The sequence below is a fragment of the Dendrobates tinctorius genome, unplaced genomic scaffold, assembly GCF_039654945.1.
Source record: "Dendrobates tinctorius isolate UK_male_01 unplaced genomic scaffold, ASM3965494v1 ptg000322l, whole genome shotgun sequence".
NCBI lineage: Eukaryota > Metazoa > Chordata > Amphibia > Anura > Dendrobatidae > Dendrobates > Dendrobates tinctorius.
In genome coordinates, this window is record NW_027361989.1 from 1,429,923 (window position 1) to 1,449,815 (window position 19,893).

General features: G+C 42.7%; 1 protein-coding gene across 1 annotated transcript in view; it reads right to left on the reverse strand.

Annotated features, from left to right (window-relative positions):
- Nucleotides 1–13,651: 13,651 nt before the first annotated feature.
- LOC141074056 (uncharacterized) overlaps nucleotides 13,652–19,893 on the reverse strand; it is a 30,734-nt gene continuing 24,492 nt past the window's right edge. Inside the window, exon 5 of the mRNA XM_073561574.1 lies at nucleotides 13,652–17,060. Coding sequence (XP_073417675.1) covers nucleotides 15,703–17,060 — 1,358 coding nt within the window. The 3' untranslated portion in view covers nucleotides 13,652–15,702. The remainder of the gene's footprint in view (nucleotides 17,061–19,893) is intronic.

The following is a 19,893-nucleotide window of genomic DNA, read 5'->3' on the forward strand; positions in this document are numbered from 1 at the left end:
GGGATACGGTACCCTTTCTAACCTTTGTGCAATCACGTGCAATCCATACTGGGCCTAATACCGTCTGAGCCTGCCTCCTGAGACATATATTTTGAATGTGTACGCTATCCATACATGTTATCCAGGGATACGGTACCCTTTCTAACCTTTGTGCAATCACGTGCAATCCATACTGGGCGTGAGAACGGCTGGCGAGCTGTTAAGCAAGCTACAGCACCTGTCCAGACAAGTACAGGGATTCCCTAGCGAGGAGACTTATTTGATTGTTTTCAATGTTGGGACAGCAATTTTTGGGGAGCACTATACTCTGGAGAATGATAGATGGGGCCCACTATACACTGGAACATTCCAAAGGTGGACATCAGACACTGGAGCAGCATTTACAGGGCCCATTATACACTAGAGCATTAGAAATGGGGCCCATTATGTTTGGAGCATTATTTGGGCCCATAAGACAGTGGAGCTTCATCCATGGGGACCAACATATACTGTAGCATTATGTGGAGCTCATCATATACTGTTTCAAACATTATATGGGACCAATGATTCTGTATGGAGAAATAGATGGGCCTCGTCATGAGATGTAAAAAGTGAGGTATTTTTCATTGTACTATACCGCTATTTCTCTGCCGTATCGGAGCATGATGAGTTGTGGTATGTGTTAAAGGGGCGCTCTTTCGCCCAGGGCACATGAAAACCTGGAGCCAGCCCTACCCCCCCACAACTTTAGCCAAATAACCCCCATTTTTCAGTGCGTAACTTGTATTATGAAGTTAATTAAGGTTGACAAGCTTAAGAAAGAAGAATTGATGCTTTTGGCATTAAAATGGGCACTGTAGGTGTGTTTCCTGTCCTCCTCTCACTGCCGACTTTTATTCCCCATTGACTTACATTGGGTTTCGTGTTTCGGGACGACCCCGACTTTTCCCTATAATCGGATGATCTTGCTCGACCCGACTTTTGGAAAAGTCGGGTTTCACGAAACGAAACGCGACCCTAAAAAACCAAAAGTCGCTCAACTCTAGTAATCAATCATGTATACATACAAATAATTACAAAGATACACAGCTTCTAATGGTAAATAGTATAGAGTTACCACAAGAAAATATAATTTGTGTAAACCAGGTGTAGATATAAAAATTCAGGCAAATGTCAAATGTAGCTCCATCTAGTGGCCATGTGCAGAAGTGCCATCATAGAGTAACATGTATCCTAAGAGAGCGTCACTATCAAGGTGGAGATGAGATAAGTGCACCGTATTTACTGAGTGTAAGATAAATCCATACATAGATATATGGAACCGGATTGTAGATCTATCACTGGATATCAGTGTATAAGGGGAATAGATCCTGTGCACTTATAGATGAATAGCTTATATAATGAGAGGACACAGAGCAAAGGGTATAAATAGTGAGAGAATAAAGAGCTGACAGCGCATTACATCCCTGGGATACAGAGAGGAGATATAAAGTGCAGCCAGTGCTATATGGGATATCCCAGGAATACAGCACAGCCCATATAGTGTAAAGGAGGAACCATCCTAACAAGAGATGGAGAGTACAGATCCTACAGACGACATGCCGGGAGTGTACAGAGAAAGATGGCAGATTCACCACTATTCCCTCTTACGGGCGTTTCGCCCCGTCAGCTTCCTCAGAGGGTACGGATAAGTGTTTCCAACACACCAAGGTCCTGCACTATTCCAGGCAAGGGGGGTAACTCTGGGGTAAAGTGGGGGTGTTCCTAAAGGAATTGGGGCTGTTCCCCAGTCACATCTTCCCCAGTGAAGCAGGAGGTTCAGGATGAAAACCTGTTGGTAAGACCAAGATGGATAATGCTGCATAGAGCCATCTGGTAGCGATCAATCAGGTAAAGTGATAGTGAGGGGGGTCCGGAAACAAAACAATGCAGGTGAAAAGAGCCAAATGTGACCCCACCAAGTGACCAGTGAGAGTGCAACTGTGCAACGGGTAAGAAAAGAGAATAAACAGTGATATGGTAAAGATATAAAGAGAAAAGCAGCTTAATAACAGTGATGATAATAAAATCTATGGGAAGTGTTTGTGGTGAAGTGTATACACTCCTAGAAATGTTTCCTCTACAATATAGAGATATAAATGATCAGTATTAGGACGTGTAACAAAGAGGAATCTGTTATTTTATAGAGAGAATGTAACGAGCAATAAATGACGGGAATAATCGGGAATGAAATTGTTATTAATAATATAATGAGATCCCAGCACCTGACACTTCCCGGGATATATGGGCTTATATTAGAATCCCAATTACCAACTGGAAAGATAAAAACAAAGGGAAAAGGGCGGAACAAAAAACAAGCCCCAAACACCTCATAACCCACAATGTAAGGGCAGAAAAATACCGGAAATATAAGTTTCTCTTCACACTGCAATATTAGTCACATGTGATCTGTGTCTCTCCCAGAAGAGAAGTCATCACAGCGTCATTCCCCGTAATAACCGTATAGAGGAGGAAATGATCGCGGAGAGAGCGTCCATTGTTAGAATAGTGGGGAGACACAGATGGGGTCCAATGCTCCTGACTGTCCGGATGTCTAGAGGATCGTCACCATCGGAGAGTAAAGTGCAGATCGGCGATCTTGTGACCGTTGTATTATGGGGAAATAAGAAACAAATAAGACACATTGAGATCAGAGAAAACTGTTCTATGTAATAAAGAGTGTAGAGAACGAATTCCACCAAACCCCCTATAGGAAAGGGGAGAAGCGGAGAACTTCATCTACACCATTGGGATGTCAGGGATTTAATCGCCGGATCCATTTAGTTTCTATTTGTGACCAGTAGTGATGGGCGTATCCCCGATGATCAGGATCGGTGGGTTCTCCCGAGTTTTTTTGTAAACTTTGAGCTTGGGGCCGGAGATGACGCGAACTTGCATCCGAACCCCGAGCTTGGACTTTACAGATATGGGATGGGGCGGGGGGGCTGTAACACAAAGCATAAAATTAATAATCAACATTATAATTATAGTTACTGGTCCAGTGACGCGTCCTCCCATCCCGCTGTATCCCGGCCGCATCTACTTCCGGGGCCGCTCATTAACTTCCAGGTTATTCACTCCATTGTTCAGCAATTTTCAGCCGGCGTTGGCAGTGTTCATGCGGTTACATCAGGGTTCACCCCAGGTCATGGCCCGACCCATGAACTGGGATGAACCCTGACATCACCACACGAACACTGCAGGAAAAAGCCAAAGACTGCCGAGAGCAGTGAATACCGCCGGAAGATAATGCGCGGCCCCGGAAGCAGATGTGGCCGGGAGTCAGCGGGATGGGAGGACACGTCGCTGGACAGGTAAGTATAATATTTATTATTAATTTTATGCTATTACAGGCTCTGGACCCGAACTGTAACACGGGTTTCCCATGGAAATCCATGTTCAGGACCTTATGACCGAGCAGTATATGTTTGGTACAGGGTCGGAACTTTACAGTTCAGGTTTGCCCATCGCTAGTGACCAGACCTTTTTCCAGTCGCCCCCTATTGGTAACCAGGAGCCTATCGGTGCCAGAGAAACGGAGTAAGCTGGAATCACAAGTATGTTTCTTTATAGTCAACTCCTCTAAATCAGAAGCCATGAACATAACGCTGACCTGACACAACTAATTTCTAACTTTCCCTTTAAGTGGCAGAAAGACGCAATTAACCCCTTCATGCTGCGGCCCATTTTTGTTTTTTTGTTTCCATTTTTCCTTCCCTTCTTCCCAGAGCCATAACTCTTTATCTCTCTGGCCACATAGACATATGAGGGCTTGATGTTTGCGGGGCGAGTTGTACTTTTCAATGACTCCCTTAATTTTACCACATAGTGTACTCAAAAACAAGCAAAAAATTCCAAGTGTGGTGAAATTCTGAAAAAAGCAATTCTGACATTGTTTTTTGTGAATTGTTTTTACGGTGTACATTTTGTGGTAAAACTGACCATGCAATATGAATCATAGAATCATAGAATCATAGAATCGTAGAGTTGGAAGGGACCTCCTGGGCCATCTGGTCCAACCCCCTGCTCAAAGCAGGATTCACTAAATCATCCCAGTCAGATGTCTGTCCAGCCTCTGTTTGAAGACTTCCATTGAAGGAGAACTCACCACTTCTCGTGGCAGCTTGTTCCACTCATTGATCACTCTAACTGTCAAAAAGTTTTTTCTAATATCTAATCTGTGTCTCCTCCCATTCAGTTTCATCCCATTGCTTCTAGTCTTTCCTTGTGCAAATGAGAATAAAGTTGATCCTTCTACAATGTGACAGCCCTTTAGATATTTGTAGACAGCTATTAAGTCTCCTCTCAGTCTTCTCTTTTGCAAACTAAACATTCCCAAATCCTGCAACCTTTCCTCATAAGACAGGGTTTGCAGACCGGTCACCATTCTCGTCGCTCTTTTCTGAACTTGCTCCAGTTTGTTGATGTCTTTTTTAAAATGTGGTGCCCAAAAGTGGACACAATATTCCAGATGAGGTCTGACCAAAGAGGAGTAGAGGGAAATAATGACTTCACGTGATCTAGACTGTATGCTTCTGTTAATACATCCTAGAATTACATTTGCCTCTTTTGCTGCTGCATCACACTGTTGACTCATATTCAGTCTGTGATCTATTAGTATACCCAAGTCTTTTTCACATGTGCTGTTGCTTAGCCCTATTCCTCCCATTCTATATATGCTTTTTTCATTTTTATTGCCCGGATGTAGCACTTTGCATTTTTCCCTGATAAAAACCATTCTGTTAGTTGCTGCCCACTTCTCCAGTTTATTTATATCTTTTTGAATCCTCTCTCTCTCTTCTCTAGTATTAGCTATCCCTCCTAGCTTTGTGTCATCAGCAAATTTAATCAGTTTACCCTCAATTCCTTCATCTAAATCATTGATAAAGATGTTGAACAACACAGGGCCCAGGACAGAGCCCTGTGGTACCCCACTTGAGACATTCTTCCAACTGGATGTGCAGCCATTTACGACCACTCTTGGGTCCGATCACTAAGCCAGTTATGAATCCACCTAACAGTTGCCTTGTCCATTCCATACCAAGTCATTTTTTTCAATAAGGATTGTATGAGATACTTTGTCAAATGCTTTGCTGAAGTCAAGATATACTATATCTACAGCATTTCCCTGATCCACCCAATCAGTGATTCTGTCATAGAAGGAAATTAAGTTAGTCTGACATGACTTATTAGTTACAAACCCATGCTGACTCTGTTTAATCATTTCATTCTTATCCAGGTACTTACATACATGTTGTTTAATAATTTATTCAAAGATCTTTCCTGGTATAGAAGTCAGACTCACCGGCCTATAGTTGCCTGGGTCCACCTTCTTCCCTTTTTGAAGATAGGAACATTTGCTCTTCTCCAGTCTTCTGGGACTTCTCCTTTACTCCAAGAATTTTCAAATATTATGGAGAGGGGTTCAAATATTTCTTCTGCTATCTCCTTCAGTACTCTGTGGTGTAGTTCATCTTGACCTGGAGACTTGAATTCATTTAGGTTAGCTGTTTCCTCACTATCTTCCTGTTTATAGATATCCTGGATTCCTCTATTCCCTTAATAGGACAGTGAAAAACAGTTGATGTTACATTTCCTTTCTGAGAGAAAACGAATGCAAAATAGGAATTTAAAAGTTCGGCCTTCTCAACATCCTTTCTTACCATTTCATCATTTTCATCCGGTAAAAATCCTATAGCATCTTTGACTTTTCTTTTACTTTTGAGATGTCCCCAAAATCCTTTATTATTGCTTTTGACATCTCTTGCAAGCCTCAATTCATTGTCAGCTTTAGCTAATCTGATTTGTGCCCTGCAAGTTCTGCAGACAGCATTATATTCTTCTTTAGATATGCCTCCCTCTTTCCATTTTATAAACATTTCATTCTTCCTTTATAGCATGTGCTTAAGTTCTGTGTATATCCATCCTGGCTTCCTTAAATGCTTCCTATTCTTCCCTCTTTTTGGAATTGTTAACAATTGTGCTTTGAGAATTTCATTTTTCAAGATTTCCAATCCTTCCTGGACAGTTTTGTCCTTAAGGATATCCAGCCAATGGATCCCTCCAATTCTCTTTCTGAATCCTTTAAAATCTGCCTTTCTGAAATCTAACCTTGACAGGTCTTCCTCCTCTAGTTATCCAAAATTCTAAAATAGCATGGTCGCTACCTCCTAGGGTCCCAGCCACTTTTACCTCCTCAACCATTTCCTCCCTGTTTATAAGGATTAGATCCAAGGTAGCAGTTCCCCTTGTTTTCTCCCCTACCTTTTGGAAGATAAAGTTGTCAGCAAGAGAGGATAAGAATTTCCTTGACCTGTTAGTTTTGCCTGAGAGAGATTCCCAACAAATGTCTGGATAGTTGAAATCTCCCATCACAACTATGTCATATTTTTGGAGAACTTGGCCATTTGATGCATAAAGAGGTCATCCATATCTTCAGCTTGCACAGGCGGCCTGTAGTAAATGCCTACAATGGTGTCCTTTCCATTGTTCTGTCCTTGTATTCTTACCCAAACAGTAAGTAAGTCCTTGTATTCTTACTCTCAACAGGGAATCCCCCATGACCACCACTCTCCGTTTCTTCTTCACAACATTTTTCTTTCTCCATCCAGGAGGACTCTGAAGGCGTACAAGGTTGCTGTTTGTGGGCAAAGTCTTATCCTGATGTATTTCTTCATCATTCTCCTGCGTAAGAGCCTGGTACTGGTTCCTGAGCAGTATGGGCGCTGACTGCCTCCCGATCCTCCTGCTTCTATGGGTCACATGTCTCCATTCCTCTGTTTCTTCAGGTGCACTTTTAACTTCTCTTTCTGTAACATGAAGAGATAATTCTGTTCTGTCTAAGAACTCTTCACCTTCCTTAATGATCTTCATTGTAGCTATCCTCTCCTCGAGATTTTGCAACTTTTCCTCCGCCAGGGACACAAGCTTGCATTTGTGGCATGTGAAGTTTGGGTTTTCTACTGGTAAGTCTGTGAACATGTAGCAAGAAATGCAGCTCACCAAATGGCTCCTGGCCTCTTCCATATTGTTATTCTTAGAGATTTCAAAGCGATGAAAAATGAGCCAAAATTTACCGATTTCCTCTTTTCAGCTGCAACGGCCAAAATCCAGTGATCGTTGAGCTCGCGGAGACTCTTCACTTATGCTAAAATTTTGCCCGCTTTGCTTCCCTGACAGTAATATTTGGCATTACTTTTCCGTAGATTGTGCTCGTATTTGTGTTGGAGCAGTTGGTATAGTTCATACCTTAGTTTCTGTAATGTTTGGAGGATTGTGTTTGTGGGGCTACGTTTGTGTGCCTCTTCTAGTGCGGCTATGTTTTGATTAATTTCCTCTATTTGGTGTAGTGTTGGTTTTTTATTCTGAGACGCTATTTTACCCTGGATGTCGGCCTTGTGGGCGCACCATACTGTAGATACGGACACATCGGGTTTGTTGTTAATTGTGAACTATTCTGATAATGATTCCTGCAATTGGGGCCTAATTTTATGGGATGTGATTACATAGTTATTTACTCTCCATGGGGAATATGTCGGATAGTTGTGTCCCTCTGTAATTTGACTGGAGACCGGGGCATGGTCCGACCAGGTTATGTTCCCTATCATGGCCTGTAATAACCATTTATCTGTGACCATTAGATCAGTTCTGGAGTCACCTCTATGGTAGTGTGAGTAGAAGGTGTAATCCCGCTCGTAGGCATGTAGTGCCCGCCAGACATCGTAGAGTTCTTCCGCTAGGAAGGTCTGAGAGAGTGATTGGGTGTTTTCTTTCTTCTGAGGGGGTAGCGATTTGTCAATGTTAGGACAGGGGGTGATGGTAAAGTCCCCACAGACTAACAAGGCGCCTTTTTTAACCTTTGCCACTACCGCCAGGGTACCTTTAAGAAATGAAATCTGCTTGGAGTTAGGGGCATAAATAGAGACAATTGTGTAGGTCTTGTTATTTATGGTGCAGACTAGGATGACGTATTTGCCCTCGTCGTCCACTACGCTGGTGATTAGCTGGAAGGCGACGGTGTTCTTTATCGCGATTACTACTCCTCTTTTTTTGTCAATTGCATGGGAATGAAAGACATTTGGGAAATTTCTATTCTGCAGTCTGGGGGCGTCAGTGCTATATAGGTGGGTGTCCTGAATGCACAATACATCTGCTTTTAGGGATTTGGCCTCTTTCCATAGAAGGGATCTTCTGAATTGACTATTCAGTCCCTTTACATTAATGCTAGAAATGTGAAGAACCATGTACAGATTACAGATACAATCTATGTGTCACCACTAGACAATTAGGAAAAATGTGGGAATAACAAAAAACAAACTTTAATTTTGTGAAAAAACTGTAACAGCTTCAAAAATAGAGTTTGGTTCTAAGTGAACCTCCTGGATATGCTCCGCTATCCAGTATATAGTGGGGGGTATTGGGGGCTGATATACTCCTCTATCCAGTATATAGTGGGGGGTATTGGGGGCTGATATGCTCCTCTATCCAGTATATAGTGGGGGCATTGGGGGCTGATATGCTCCTCTATCCAGTATATAGTGGGGGGTGAAGAGAAAGAAAAAAACTCTCCTCTTGTGCCTCCGCAGACCATGGTGAAAAGTAGTCTTGTATTCTCTTCTCTTGTTCATGTCCACACCTTCATCAGGGTGGGCGGCATCTTCTTCAGCGGGGAGCTGGTATCCTCGTCCACTGACGCCAGCGACCATTTCTGCAGAAGAGGAATGGCCTCTCGGGGGGAAGTCAGGAGCTGCGTGGCTCCATTCTTGGTGACGATCACCGGGTAGCCCCACTTGTATGTGATCCCGTTGTCCTGTAGGATCTTGGTGGTTGTGGAGAACTCCCGCCTTCTGTTCAGGGTCACGGCGGATAGGTCGGTGAACACCATGATGCTCTTGAACCTCTGGGAGCTCCGGTCCACTCGCTGCAGCTTTGCTAATGGCTTCTTTAAAATGATAAAAATAAAGCCTGGCAATTACATCCCTGGGCGCAGAGGCGGGGCACTTTTGGGTTTGGGGATCCTGTGCGCTCTATTATGAGGTCTCGCTGCTCCGCCTCAGGGACTAGTGCGGTAAAGAAATCTGTTAGGAACTCCTACAACGCACCCGCAGCAACGCTTTCTGGTATCCCCTAAAGCGCAGATTGTTGCGCCTGGAGCGGTCCTCCAAATCCGCCAGCTTTAGTTTTAGGGTGGTGATCTGCTCATCTGCCTCATAATGAGAGTCCACTAAGTCGTTGTGGGCTGTGGTGAATTCCTCCAGCTTCTCCTCAGTACGGGCTGTTCTGTCCCCTATGTGCCCGATGTCTTTCTGTAGTGCAGTGAGGGCTGAGGTAATGTCACTATGTATAGCCTGCTTTAGATCTCCTAGCAGGGACTTCAGTGTGGCCTCAGTGATGGGGTGGAGGGGTGCCGTGTCAGGTGCATATACTTGCAATTTGTTGCTCTGCTTCTCCAGGCTCCTGGATGAAGAGCTGCCCGATCTATCCTGTGTCTGCTCCACTGCACTCATGCCCCTTGTGACGAACGGGAGACCCGCTGCCACCAAAGCGTGACGGACAGCGGACCCTGTTTCACCAATATGTCACAATCCCACTGCTGCCACCAATATGTGACGAACGGGAGACCCGCTGCCACCAAAGCGTGACGGACAGCGGACCCTGTGTCACCAATGTCACAATCTCACCACTGACACGGGTGTATCAGTGGACGGAGGGACGCGGCACACAGCTATCACAGGCACAGTGGGGGCTTATCTTAGTTATCCCACCACTGGCACCATGTGACAAAAATGCAGCAAGCTAACCTTGCTCTAACAATTTGCCGCAGGGGGTTTATTTTGGGTGCCCCACCACTGCTAACAACCTTCCAAGAACTGCGGGGATTTATGTATGTCCCACTTTCTCAGTTCCACTTTGGAACTCGCAGCTCTCCGGCGTCACCTTACCCTCAGGACAGTCAGGGAACTGCACCTAGGATAGTCACCGAACGGGCTGCTTGTTGTGCACGGGCAATTAGGCTACCGCAGTAAGGGAATTATCAATGCTGTGGCCACAGGCCCCCTTTAGCAATATAAGACCCTTCTGTCCTGCCAACTAGCCTAATCAATCACACACACCATGCTGCCACCATCCACGGTTTATTTAATCAAAGAGTTCATTAAGAGGGTCCGCGGCAAACCCCTTGAATTAGTAGCGATTATCTAAACAAGGCGTATAGATCGTTTCTTAGAGCATGAAGACAGACTGAATTATATCATTTATTCCCCAAAATGAGGGCAGTGATTATATAGATAAAAGTTGTTATAAAATTGAGACATAAAATATGTACAATACAAGTATAAAACAAAAATGGATGAAAACAGAAAGTACACTCACGGTTGCTTATGACTCTTTAGGCATCCCATGTGGCTTGGGGGAGGGGCGGCAACCAAACATCCCAAGACATGGGGGTTAGGTCTGTTCAGCATCAAAACTCAGCTCCAACTGGCCTGGGATATGGTAGGGAATGCATATAGACTAGGGTTTGTGACCTCATGAAAGGGGCGGTCTGGAGAGGACCAACCTCCCTCTCTTCAAGTTATGATTTGGCTACAAAACTTATGAGGATCATATCTTAGCAAGGGGATCCTGCACAAACACATATATGGTATCATTGGTTGTAGCTCATCGAATAGAGTGAAACAACTCCAAGCATGCAATAATTACAACATTCCATTTGGGAGCAATCCATATCTCGGTTTCTGGAGGTCCGAGAACTTCACCAGAGGCACCGTAGCGAAGCCGGGTCCACTCAGATAACAGAAATATCACTATTATATCTCTGTCATGAGCGGAGTACGAGCTAGGCTTCTTTTAATATTTCCTATATGTGTAACCAGCCTTTGGTTTTAAACAAAGGACCATCTTTTCACTTAGCTAATTAACATTCTTAGCTCACAGGAAATGGACGGTTTCAGGTTTCACAGAGCTGTGCACATGAAGACACTGGTGTGTGTGGGGGGAAGAGAAGGGGGGTTTGCAGCTACACAGCAGGCTGCAATGTCCTGATAAGAAAAGGGGAGACTTCTAGAAGTTTCTAGAAACATCTTTACAGTACATTACACCCCTCTCCGGTGAGGTCTGACCCAGTGTCAGGAGATCAGACCCCTCAGAGTGCTCCACACAGCCGCTGGCCGCATGGTGACTGCTGCGGTGGCCATCTTGGATTTTCTTGGGCGCTGGCACAAAGACCGGTATCCTGACCAGCACTGCTCCCCTGCTCCTCATTGCATGCCCCATCAGTGCCCGGACCCCGTCTGAGGTCGTGGTGAGTGGAATTGCGGGTTTCCCTGACCGTTTGTTGCTGCTGGGGCATGCAGCTAGTGTTGCCTGCACCCGCTCAGCTCCTCATCCAGACACGCCCCCTGTGTCCTCATTATATAAGCTATTCATTTATAAGTGCACAGTATCTATTCACCTTTTAAACTGATACCAAGTGATATATCTACAATCCGTTTACATATATCTATGCATGGATTTATCTTATACTCAATAAATACGGTGCACTTAATCTCATTTCCACTTTGATAGTGATGCTCTCTTAGGATACATTTGACTCTATGGTGGCACTTTTGCACATAGCCACTAGATGGAGCTACAACATTTGACATTTAAAAACATATGTGACATGCACAAGTGTGAACAAGTCGGTCAGACAGTGTTCACGCCACCCGCTGGCTGAAACATAAGAAAACACAAAATGACAAATTTGCAAAAATACTCTGCAGTAAAAAATATCACAGTAATCAGCAAGTGCTGGATAACAAATACAGGGTATTTAGTCGATACATGTCTTGCAAAAAGTGTATAGCAAGCTGCTCCACCACGTCACGGTAACCCTTCACGGAGTAGTCCCTATCTAATGTATTTAAAACCTGAACATGTTAACAGTGTCTAAATGAACAGGATACAGACAGGCGCCCCCCAGTATGGGCTCATGGTGCAAGGCAGCTCATTTATGTGCATGTTACACAAGAGAGGGGTGGGGTCTCCCAAACCATGCTAAGCAAGGAAAAAATCGGATTAAAAACATATGTGACATGCACAAGTGTGAACAAGTCGGTCAGACAGTGTTCACGCCACCCACTGGCTGAAACACAACAAGAAAACACAAAATGACAAATTTTTTTGCAAAAAATGTATCGACTAAATACCCTGTATTTGTTATCCAGCACTTGCTGATTACTGTCATATTTTTTACTGCAGAGTATTTTTGCAAATTTGTCATTTTGTGTTTTCTTGTTGTGTTTAAGCCAGTGGGTGGCGTGAACACTGTCTGACCGACTTGTTCACACTTGTGCATGTCACATATGTTTTCTATCCGTTTTTTCCTTGCTTAGCATGGTTTGGGAGACCCCACCCCTCTCTTGTGTGACATGCACATAAATGAGCTGCCTTGCACCATGAGCCCATACTGGGGGGCGCCTGTCTGTATCCTGTTCATTTAGACACTGTTAACATGTTCAGGTTTTAAATACATTAGATAGGGACTGCTCCATGAAGGGTTACCGTGACGTGGTGGAGCAGCTTGCTATACACTTTTTACAATAAATGTATCGACTAAATACCCTGTATTTGTTATCCAGCACTTGTTGATTACTGTCATATTTTTTACTGCAGAGTATTTTTGCAAATTTGTCATTTTGTATTTTCTTGTTGTGTTTCAGCCAGTGAGTGGCGTGAACACTGTCTGACCGACTTGTTCACACTTGTGCATGTCACATATGTTTTTAATCCGTTTTCTCCTTGCTTAGCATGGTTTGGGAGACCCCACCCCTCTCTTGTGTGACATGTACATAAATGAGCTGCCTTGCACCATGAGCCCATACCGGGGGGGTGCCTGTCTGTATCCTGTTCATTTAGACACTGTTAACATGTTCAGGTTTTAAATACATTAGATAGGTACTGCTCCATGAAGGGTTACCGTGACGTGGTGGAGCAGCTTGCTATACACTTTTTGCAAAAAATGTATCGACTGAATACCCTGTATTTGTTATCCAGCACTTGCTGATTACTGTCATATTTTTTACTGCAGAGTATTTTTGCAAATTTGTCTTTTTGTGTTTTCTTGTTGTGTTTCAACATTTGACATTTGGCTGAATTTTTATATCTACACATGGTTTACACAAATTATATTTTCTTGTCTTACCTCTATACTATTTAACATTATAAGTTGTATACATGATTGATTACCACTTCTTTCTCTGTAAAAACAATCCCCTTTAACCCCTTTCCGACATCAGGCGTAAATGTACTTCCTCTCTTTGATGTGGGCTCCGGCGGTGAGCTTACATCTTTTCCGGTACGTCAGCTGTCTTGAACAGTTGCCATTTGCCCCTAACGGCCTCTGACAGCAGCATTTAATGCGCACTTCCAGCAAGCGTGCCGGAAATCCGCCCATCGGTGACCCCGTCACATTATCATAGGTCACGGATGGGTTGGCATGACAACCAGAGGTTTCCAGCAGACCTCTATGCTTGTCACTCCCGGAATGCTATGAGCACCGTCCGCTAGCCAAAACCACATGAACTAGGGATCATCCTGCCGAACTCCAGCTCTCCTATTAGCATGGGCAAAATGCTACTCAGACAACACAGGGTGAGGGTAAAACAGTGTGGCAATGCTTTATTGTACCACAAAACAGGCAGATAACACATAGAACAGTTTCAGAAAAATACCCAAGATGGGGCACATTACAGAGTCTCACCCTTCCATTGACCCGCCAGGAAAATAGCTTCTGTGACTTCAGATCTTCCAGGGTCACTACCCCATTTGTGGCACGCACACACAGAGAGGAGGTAACGACAAGCGTAGGAAGATGACAGTCCATACAAGGCCAGCTGAACCGAGGATCATAACTTGGCTTCATATTCCAGGGTCGGATACTCCACCTGTGGCATGCACACAGAGAGGAGGTAACAACAAGTGTAGGAAGATGACAGTCCATTGAGTCCATACAAGGTACAAGGCCGGTTGATCCAAAGACCACAATCTGGCATCTGCAAACGTATCCATGGTTCAGTGATAGTCAATGGAGCAGATCTGTATTCTTCCAACCGAGGCTGAAAACCCCTAGGTTGTTTCCTATAGAATGATAGATCCATGTCCCTTGTGATGATGTTGTGGCTGCTGTCCTGTCTCTTGTCCTTAGGATGAATAGATGTCTTGGCAGAATCTCTCTGGCTATTTCTCTCTCTCAGTCTCTTTATACAGAGGCATGTAACCTATTTTTAGACTTAACAAGTGTCCCTCATTCAGTATTTATATAAAGGGTAAGAATGGAGATGAGATTATTATAGCATTACTTGATTATTTAAACTATTTGCATAGTTTTTCCCTCTCTGCTTTAGAAGTAAACAAACTGGCTCCATAACACAATGTATAATTAGAATATCAGCAAACATCACCAGTGATCAAGGATAATCGCACAATAAAAGTCAATATTCCAGGCTTACACAAACAAAAGTCTATTTTCTTGACCAACCAGAAATCAACACTTAAATTTAAAGCCAACATACAGATAACATTCTATTATTCTTCGTTTGCTAAAAAATAGTCATCTGGTTAATTAAGATACAATGCTGTATGTCTTTACAATGCCAAAAGTAAAAAAAGAAATGTTTTTAAAAATATAAAAAAAAATAAAAGTTCAAATTACCCCCTTTCGCCCCTTTCAAAATAAAATAAAAAATCAAACATACACATATTTGTTATAGCGGCGTTCATAATCGCCTGATCTATCAATATAAAAAAGAATTAACCCGATCGCTAAATGGCGTAACGAGAAAAAAAGTAAAAACGCCAGAATTACTTTTTTTTGGTCACCACAACATTGCATTGAAATGCAATAAAGGATGACCAAAAGATCGTATCTGCACCAAAATGGTATTCATTAAAATCATCAGCTCGGCACACAAAAAATAAGTCTTCACCCAACCCGAGATCATAAAAAATGGAGACGTGACGGGTATCAGAAAATGGTGCAATTCTTTTATACTTAACCTAATAAAGAGGAGTTATTTTTACTGATACAGTGGGTACGGAAAGTATTCAGACCCCTTTAAATTTTTCACTCTTTGTTTCATTGCAGCCATTTGGTAAATTCAAATTCATACCATCTATTCCTGACACTGGAGTGGCTTATAAACTTCAGAAGTATATAGTTTGAGGTGTGGGATCTGCCAATATGTGGATAGTTTTCTGACTGTTTCGAATAACATGATACATGATTTTAGTTTTTTCCTTTTTTCGTTTAGTCTTGCTTGAATATAGGTCAATGTTAAATAGTCTCCTGATGAGTCGCCTTTGGTGAGGACGATGAAACCCGTAGAAATGAGAGGCTTGGAGAGTGAGTGTGTAAACATTACCTCACCCTATATACTGAGATGTGGGGTACATGTTTTTTCTATTAGTCACTTTCCAACTAACCTTCAGGGGCGAATTATGGGTATAGTTTTACATTTGCAATTAATAAGGTTTAGTTTTTTCCTTTCGTCAGCAAACATGAGGAATGACAAGAGACAACCCATTTAAGAAGGTGCAATTTTCGTTAAAACTATTCCAACACTATGAACATAAAAAAGGCTTCTCCCCTATGTGACATCTCTGATGTTTATTAAGAGTTGATTTCCAAGTAAAATATTTCCCACATTAAGAAAATGAAAATGGCTTCTCCTCTGTGTGACTACTCTGATGGCGTTCAAGATGCGCTTTCTGGTTAAAATATTTCCCACATTCTGAACTGGAAGAAGGCTTCTCCCTTGTGTGAGTTCTCTGGTGGGTAAGAAAACATGATTTCTGTGCAAAATATTTCCCACATTTTAAACATGAAAAAGGCTTCTCTCCTGTGTGAGTTCTCTGGTGCTTAACACAATTTGATATAGTGCTAAAACATTTTCCACATTCTGAACATGAAAAAGGCTTCTCCCCTGTGTGAGTTCTCTTGTGGGAAAGAAAACTTGATTTCTGTCCAAAACATTTCCCACATTCTGAACATGAAAAAGGCTTCTCCCCTGTGTGAGTTCTCTTGTGGGAAAGAAAACTTGATTTCTGTCCAAAACATTTCCCACATTCTGAACATGAAAAAGGCTTCTCCCCTGTGTGAGTTCTCTTGTGGGAAAGAAAACTTGATTTCTGTCCAAAACATTTCCCACATTCTGAACATGAAAAAGGCTTCTCCCCTGTGTGAGTTCTCTTGTGGGAAAGAAAACTTGATTTCTGTCCAAAACATTTCCCACATTCTGAACATGAAAAAGGCTTCTCCCCTGTGTGAGTTCTCTTGTGGGAAAGAAAACTTGATTTCTGTCCAAAACATTTCCCACATTCTGAACATGAAAAAGGCTTCTCCCCTGTGTGAGTTCTCTTGTGGGAAAGAAAACTTGATTTCTGTCCAAAACATTTCCCACATTCTGAACATGAAAAAGGCTTCTCTCCTGTGTGGATTCTCTGGTGCTTAACACAATCTGATTTATTGTTAAAACATTTCCCACATTCTGAACAGGAAAAAGGCTTTTCCCCCGTGTGATTTCTCTGGTGTCTAACAAAATGTGATTTCTGTGCAAAATATTTCCCACATTCTGAACAGCAAAAAGGCTTCTCCCCTGTGTGAATTCTCTGGTGTCTAACAAAATGTGATTTCTGTGCAAAATTTTTCCCACATTCTGAACAGTAAAAAGGTTTCGCTCCTGTGTGAATTCTCTGGTGAGTAACAAAATGTGATTTCCATGTAAAACATTTCCCACATTCTGAACATGAAAATGACTTCTTTGCTTTAGGAGCAGTTTGGTTTTTATTGCCTCTTTTGTGACTTTGATTTTCCTTAGTAGTCAGTAATGAATCAGAAGATGGGACCTGTTTCATAGGATCAGATGACAGATCTTTGCTGTGAATGGATGATGATATATCTGGAGTAATGGTAATCACTTCAGTTGTATCTTGTAGGATCTCAAGATCATCAGATTTAAAAATTGAAGATGTCAGCTGCCCCTCTGATCTCCTGGTACAGTCATCTGCTAAGATAAAAACAATTATTTTTTAATAAAATATCCTTGAGTTTTATATTTTTGAGCATTTCTACTTAAACTGTCCATAAAAATGGCAAGCTATGTAAAAGCTTAAATTATTTACCAAGACAATGACAGTTCACAGTCTAATAGAAACCTTGTTGGATGAACCAGTAGTGTGCGGTGTTCAACTGTTTGTTCATTCTGCCTCCCAAATATCAAATAAAAAGAAACCAATCAATGTTATGTAGGCGAAAATAATACCAATTCTCATCTCACAAAAAACAAGTCCCCACTCAGGTCCATCATCTGTCAATGGAAAAACAGAGGTTCCCGCACTATTAGTGGCTCAAAGGCTGTTGAAAAGCAACAAGGTTTCTATAAACCAATCCAGCAAAATCCGCTCTCACTTCGGAGTCTTGCAGTGTGCGCAAACAACATTTAGGATCCCTGTATTTAGCAATATTATAATGAGAAGAATCCACGTAATTTGCGGTGTCTCCTGGAGCACAATCTGGGCACTATGTGCTGGGTAAGAAAATGGCAAATGTGTAATTTTCACTCTCCAACATCCACTGTGTGTTAATTTCCGGAAAGTGGCTGTGGAGTCAAAATATTCACTCCTCCTAAGGATTATAACCCTCAGTGAATTAATTTATAAAATGTAATCACTTTATGGGGATTTCGACTATTCTGGTTTTCTGTCATTTAGTTATATTAGGGCTTCTGCATATGGTGTGTCCAATCTCATCTGGGATCTGTTCCTGCTGTCCAGCTGGAGTAATCTGCTCCCTACTTCAGCAAATTGGAAAGTACCACACCCTACTAAAGCTCAAAGCACATGGCCAGAATCTGCCAGATACAGCGTTGTTCTCCTCTGGTTCAGTCCTCTGTGCTCAGCTTGCGGCTTGTGTATTTGTGTCCTGTTGTGACCATGGCCAGTTTACTGACTACTCTTGTGTCTTCTGATTCTGTATTCTGGCCTTCTGGTTCTGACCCAGCTACCTGACTATTCTTCTTGCCATCTAATACCACAGAATAGCAGGTAACACCATGGTCCAAGCCTAGGGGTCCCTGTGTAAGTCCAGATTCCATGTAATGGTGTTAAAGGGCGATGAGCAAGGCAATCCTTGGGATATGGAAAGCAGAGAAGATAGAGCCAAGCATGTTCATGGTGGACTTCATTTGAGCTGCCAAGTGACCATGAACAGTGCTCCCAATACATTGTGTCTGCAAACTATTCCACCTAGATCTGCATTCAAATAGCTAAATGGCGCTCCTTCCCTTCTGAACACTGCCATGTGCCCAGACAGTAGTGTACAACCGTATGTAGGGTATAGTGCGAAGCTGGAAAATAATTTGTAAGATCCATTTGTTTTCTATTATCCTTTGTGAATAATTCCAAACTTACCACCACATAAAGTGACACACGTCAGATATTAATAATGGGGCCTGATTAGGAACTACTGAAATGACCAAACTCCACAGTCTCCATCAGTAATAAATGAGCAGCTAGTGGTGAAACCTCTCTGGGGTAATTAACGTATGGGTCTCAGAGACTTCACAATCTATACTATCGTAAGGTCCAATATTTTCTGTCAGATGAGTTTCAAGAAGAAATATTAGTCATTTAAAGAGAACTGTGTATAAGGCCGGTTTCACACATCCTGATATTTCCGGTACCGGAGATGTCCGTGTGTGTAATACTCGTGGCACACGTGTGACAACTATGTCAGCATCCATACCACATGGACAGCCGGCAGGGAAGAAGCGCTACATTAATCGCTGTTCCCCGGTGGCGGGTGCTGAAGACGCTCTCATCATTCTCCTCTGCTCTGCCGGCAGGGAGAATGATGAGAGTTATATTAAAGTGAGAATGATGATAGTAGGTGCGGGCATTTGGGACTATTACTCCCATCAACCTACACCTGCTGCTGCCAAGAATAGTGACAGCAGGAGCGGATGATTGGAGTATTCCTCATCCACTGCCTGCGTTATAACTAAATAAATGAATGAAAAAAACGGTGTGGGTTCCCCTGTATTTTCTATAACCAGTCTGGCAAAACTCACAACTGGGGGCTGCAACCCTCATCTGTCAGCTTCAGCAAGGCTGGTTATCAAGAATAGAGGGGTCCTCACACTGTTTTTTTAATTATATAAAGAAATAATTTAAATACATGGCATGGAGTCCCCCCATTTTTGACAACCAGCCTTGCTAAAGCTGACAGTTGGGGGCTGGTATTCTCAGGCTTGTAAAGGGCCATGGATATTGACCCCCCAGCATAAAAATAACAGCCTGCAGCTGCCCAGAAAAGGCACATCTATTAGAGGCGCCAATGCGGGTGCTTTGCCCGGCTCTTCCCACTTGCCCTGCGTTTTGTTTTATTTCTAATAAAAGACTTTATTCTGGCTGCATCTTTATTTATCATATAATTATAGGATTAGTTATGGATAGGTGTCTTACTTTGATACCTGGCGATGAAATCTTTATTTGTAGCTTTCCGTTAGTGAGACTCTCGTGCTCTGGGGCCGGGCTGTGGTGGCCTGTGGGCGGGGCTTTATGTGGTCTGATTACATATTTATCTGTACTGGGTTATGACAGGTCGCTGATCCCTCACTGACCTGCCCCCCATTATTACATAATGCATATAATAGCATTGATATTATTGGTGATAATGCCTATAATATTGTGGCTATTGTGAGGCTTAGAAAAAAATTACATCCAGTAAAATGTCACCAGCGGCGCCTGCACAGTAGCCTCTGTCTCTTACTTATAGATGCTACTGTGCAGGCGTCGCCATCACCGGTGACATTTTGCTGGATGTAATTTTTTTCTAAG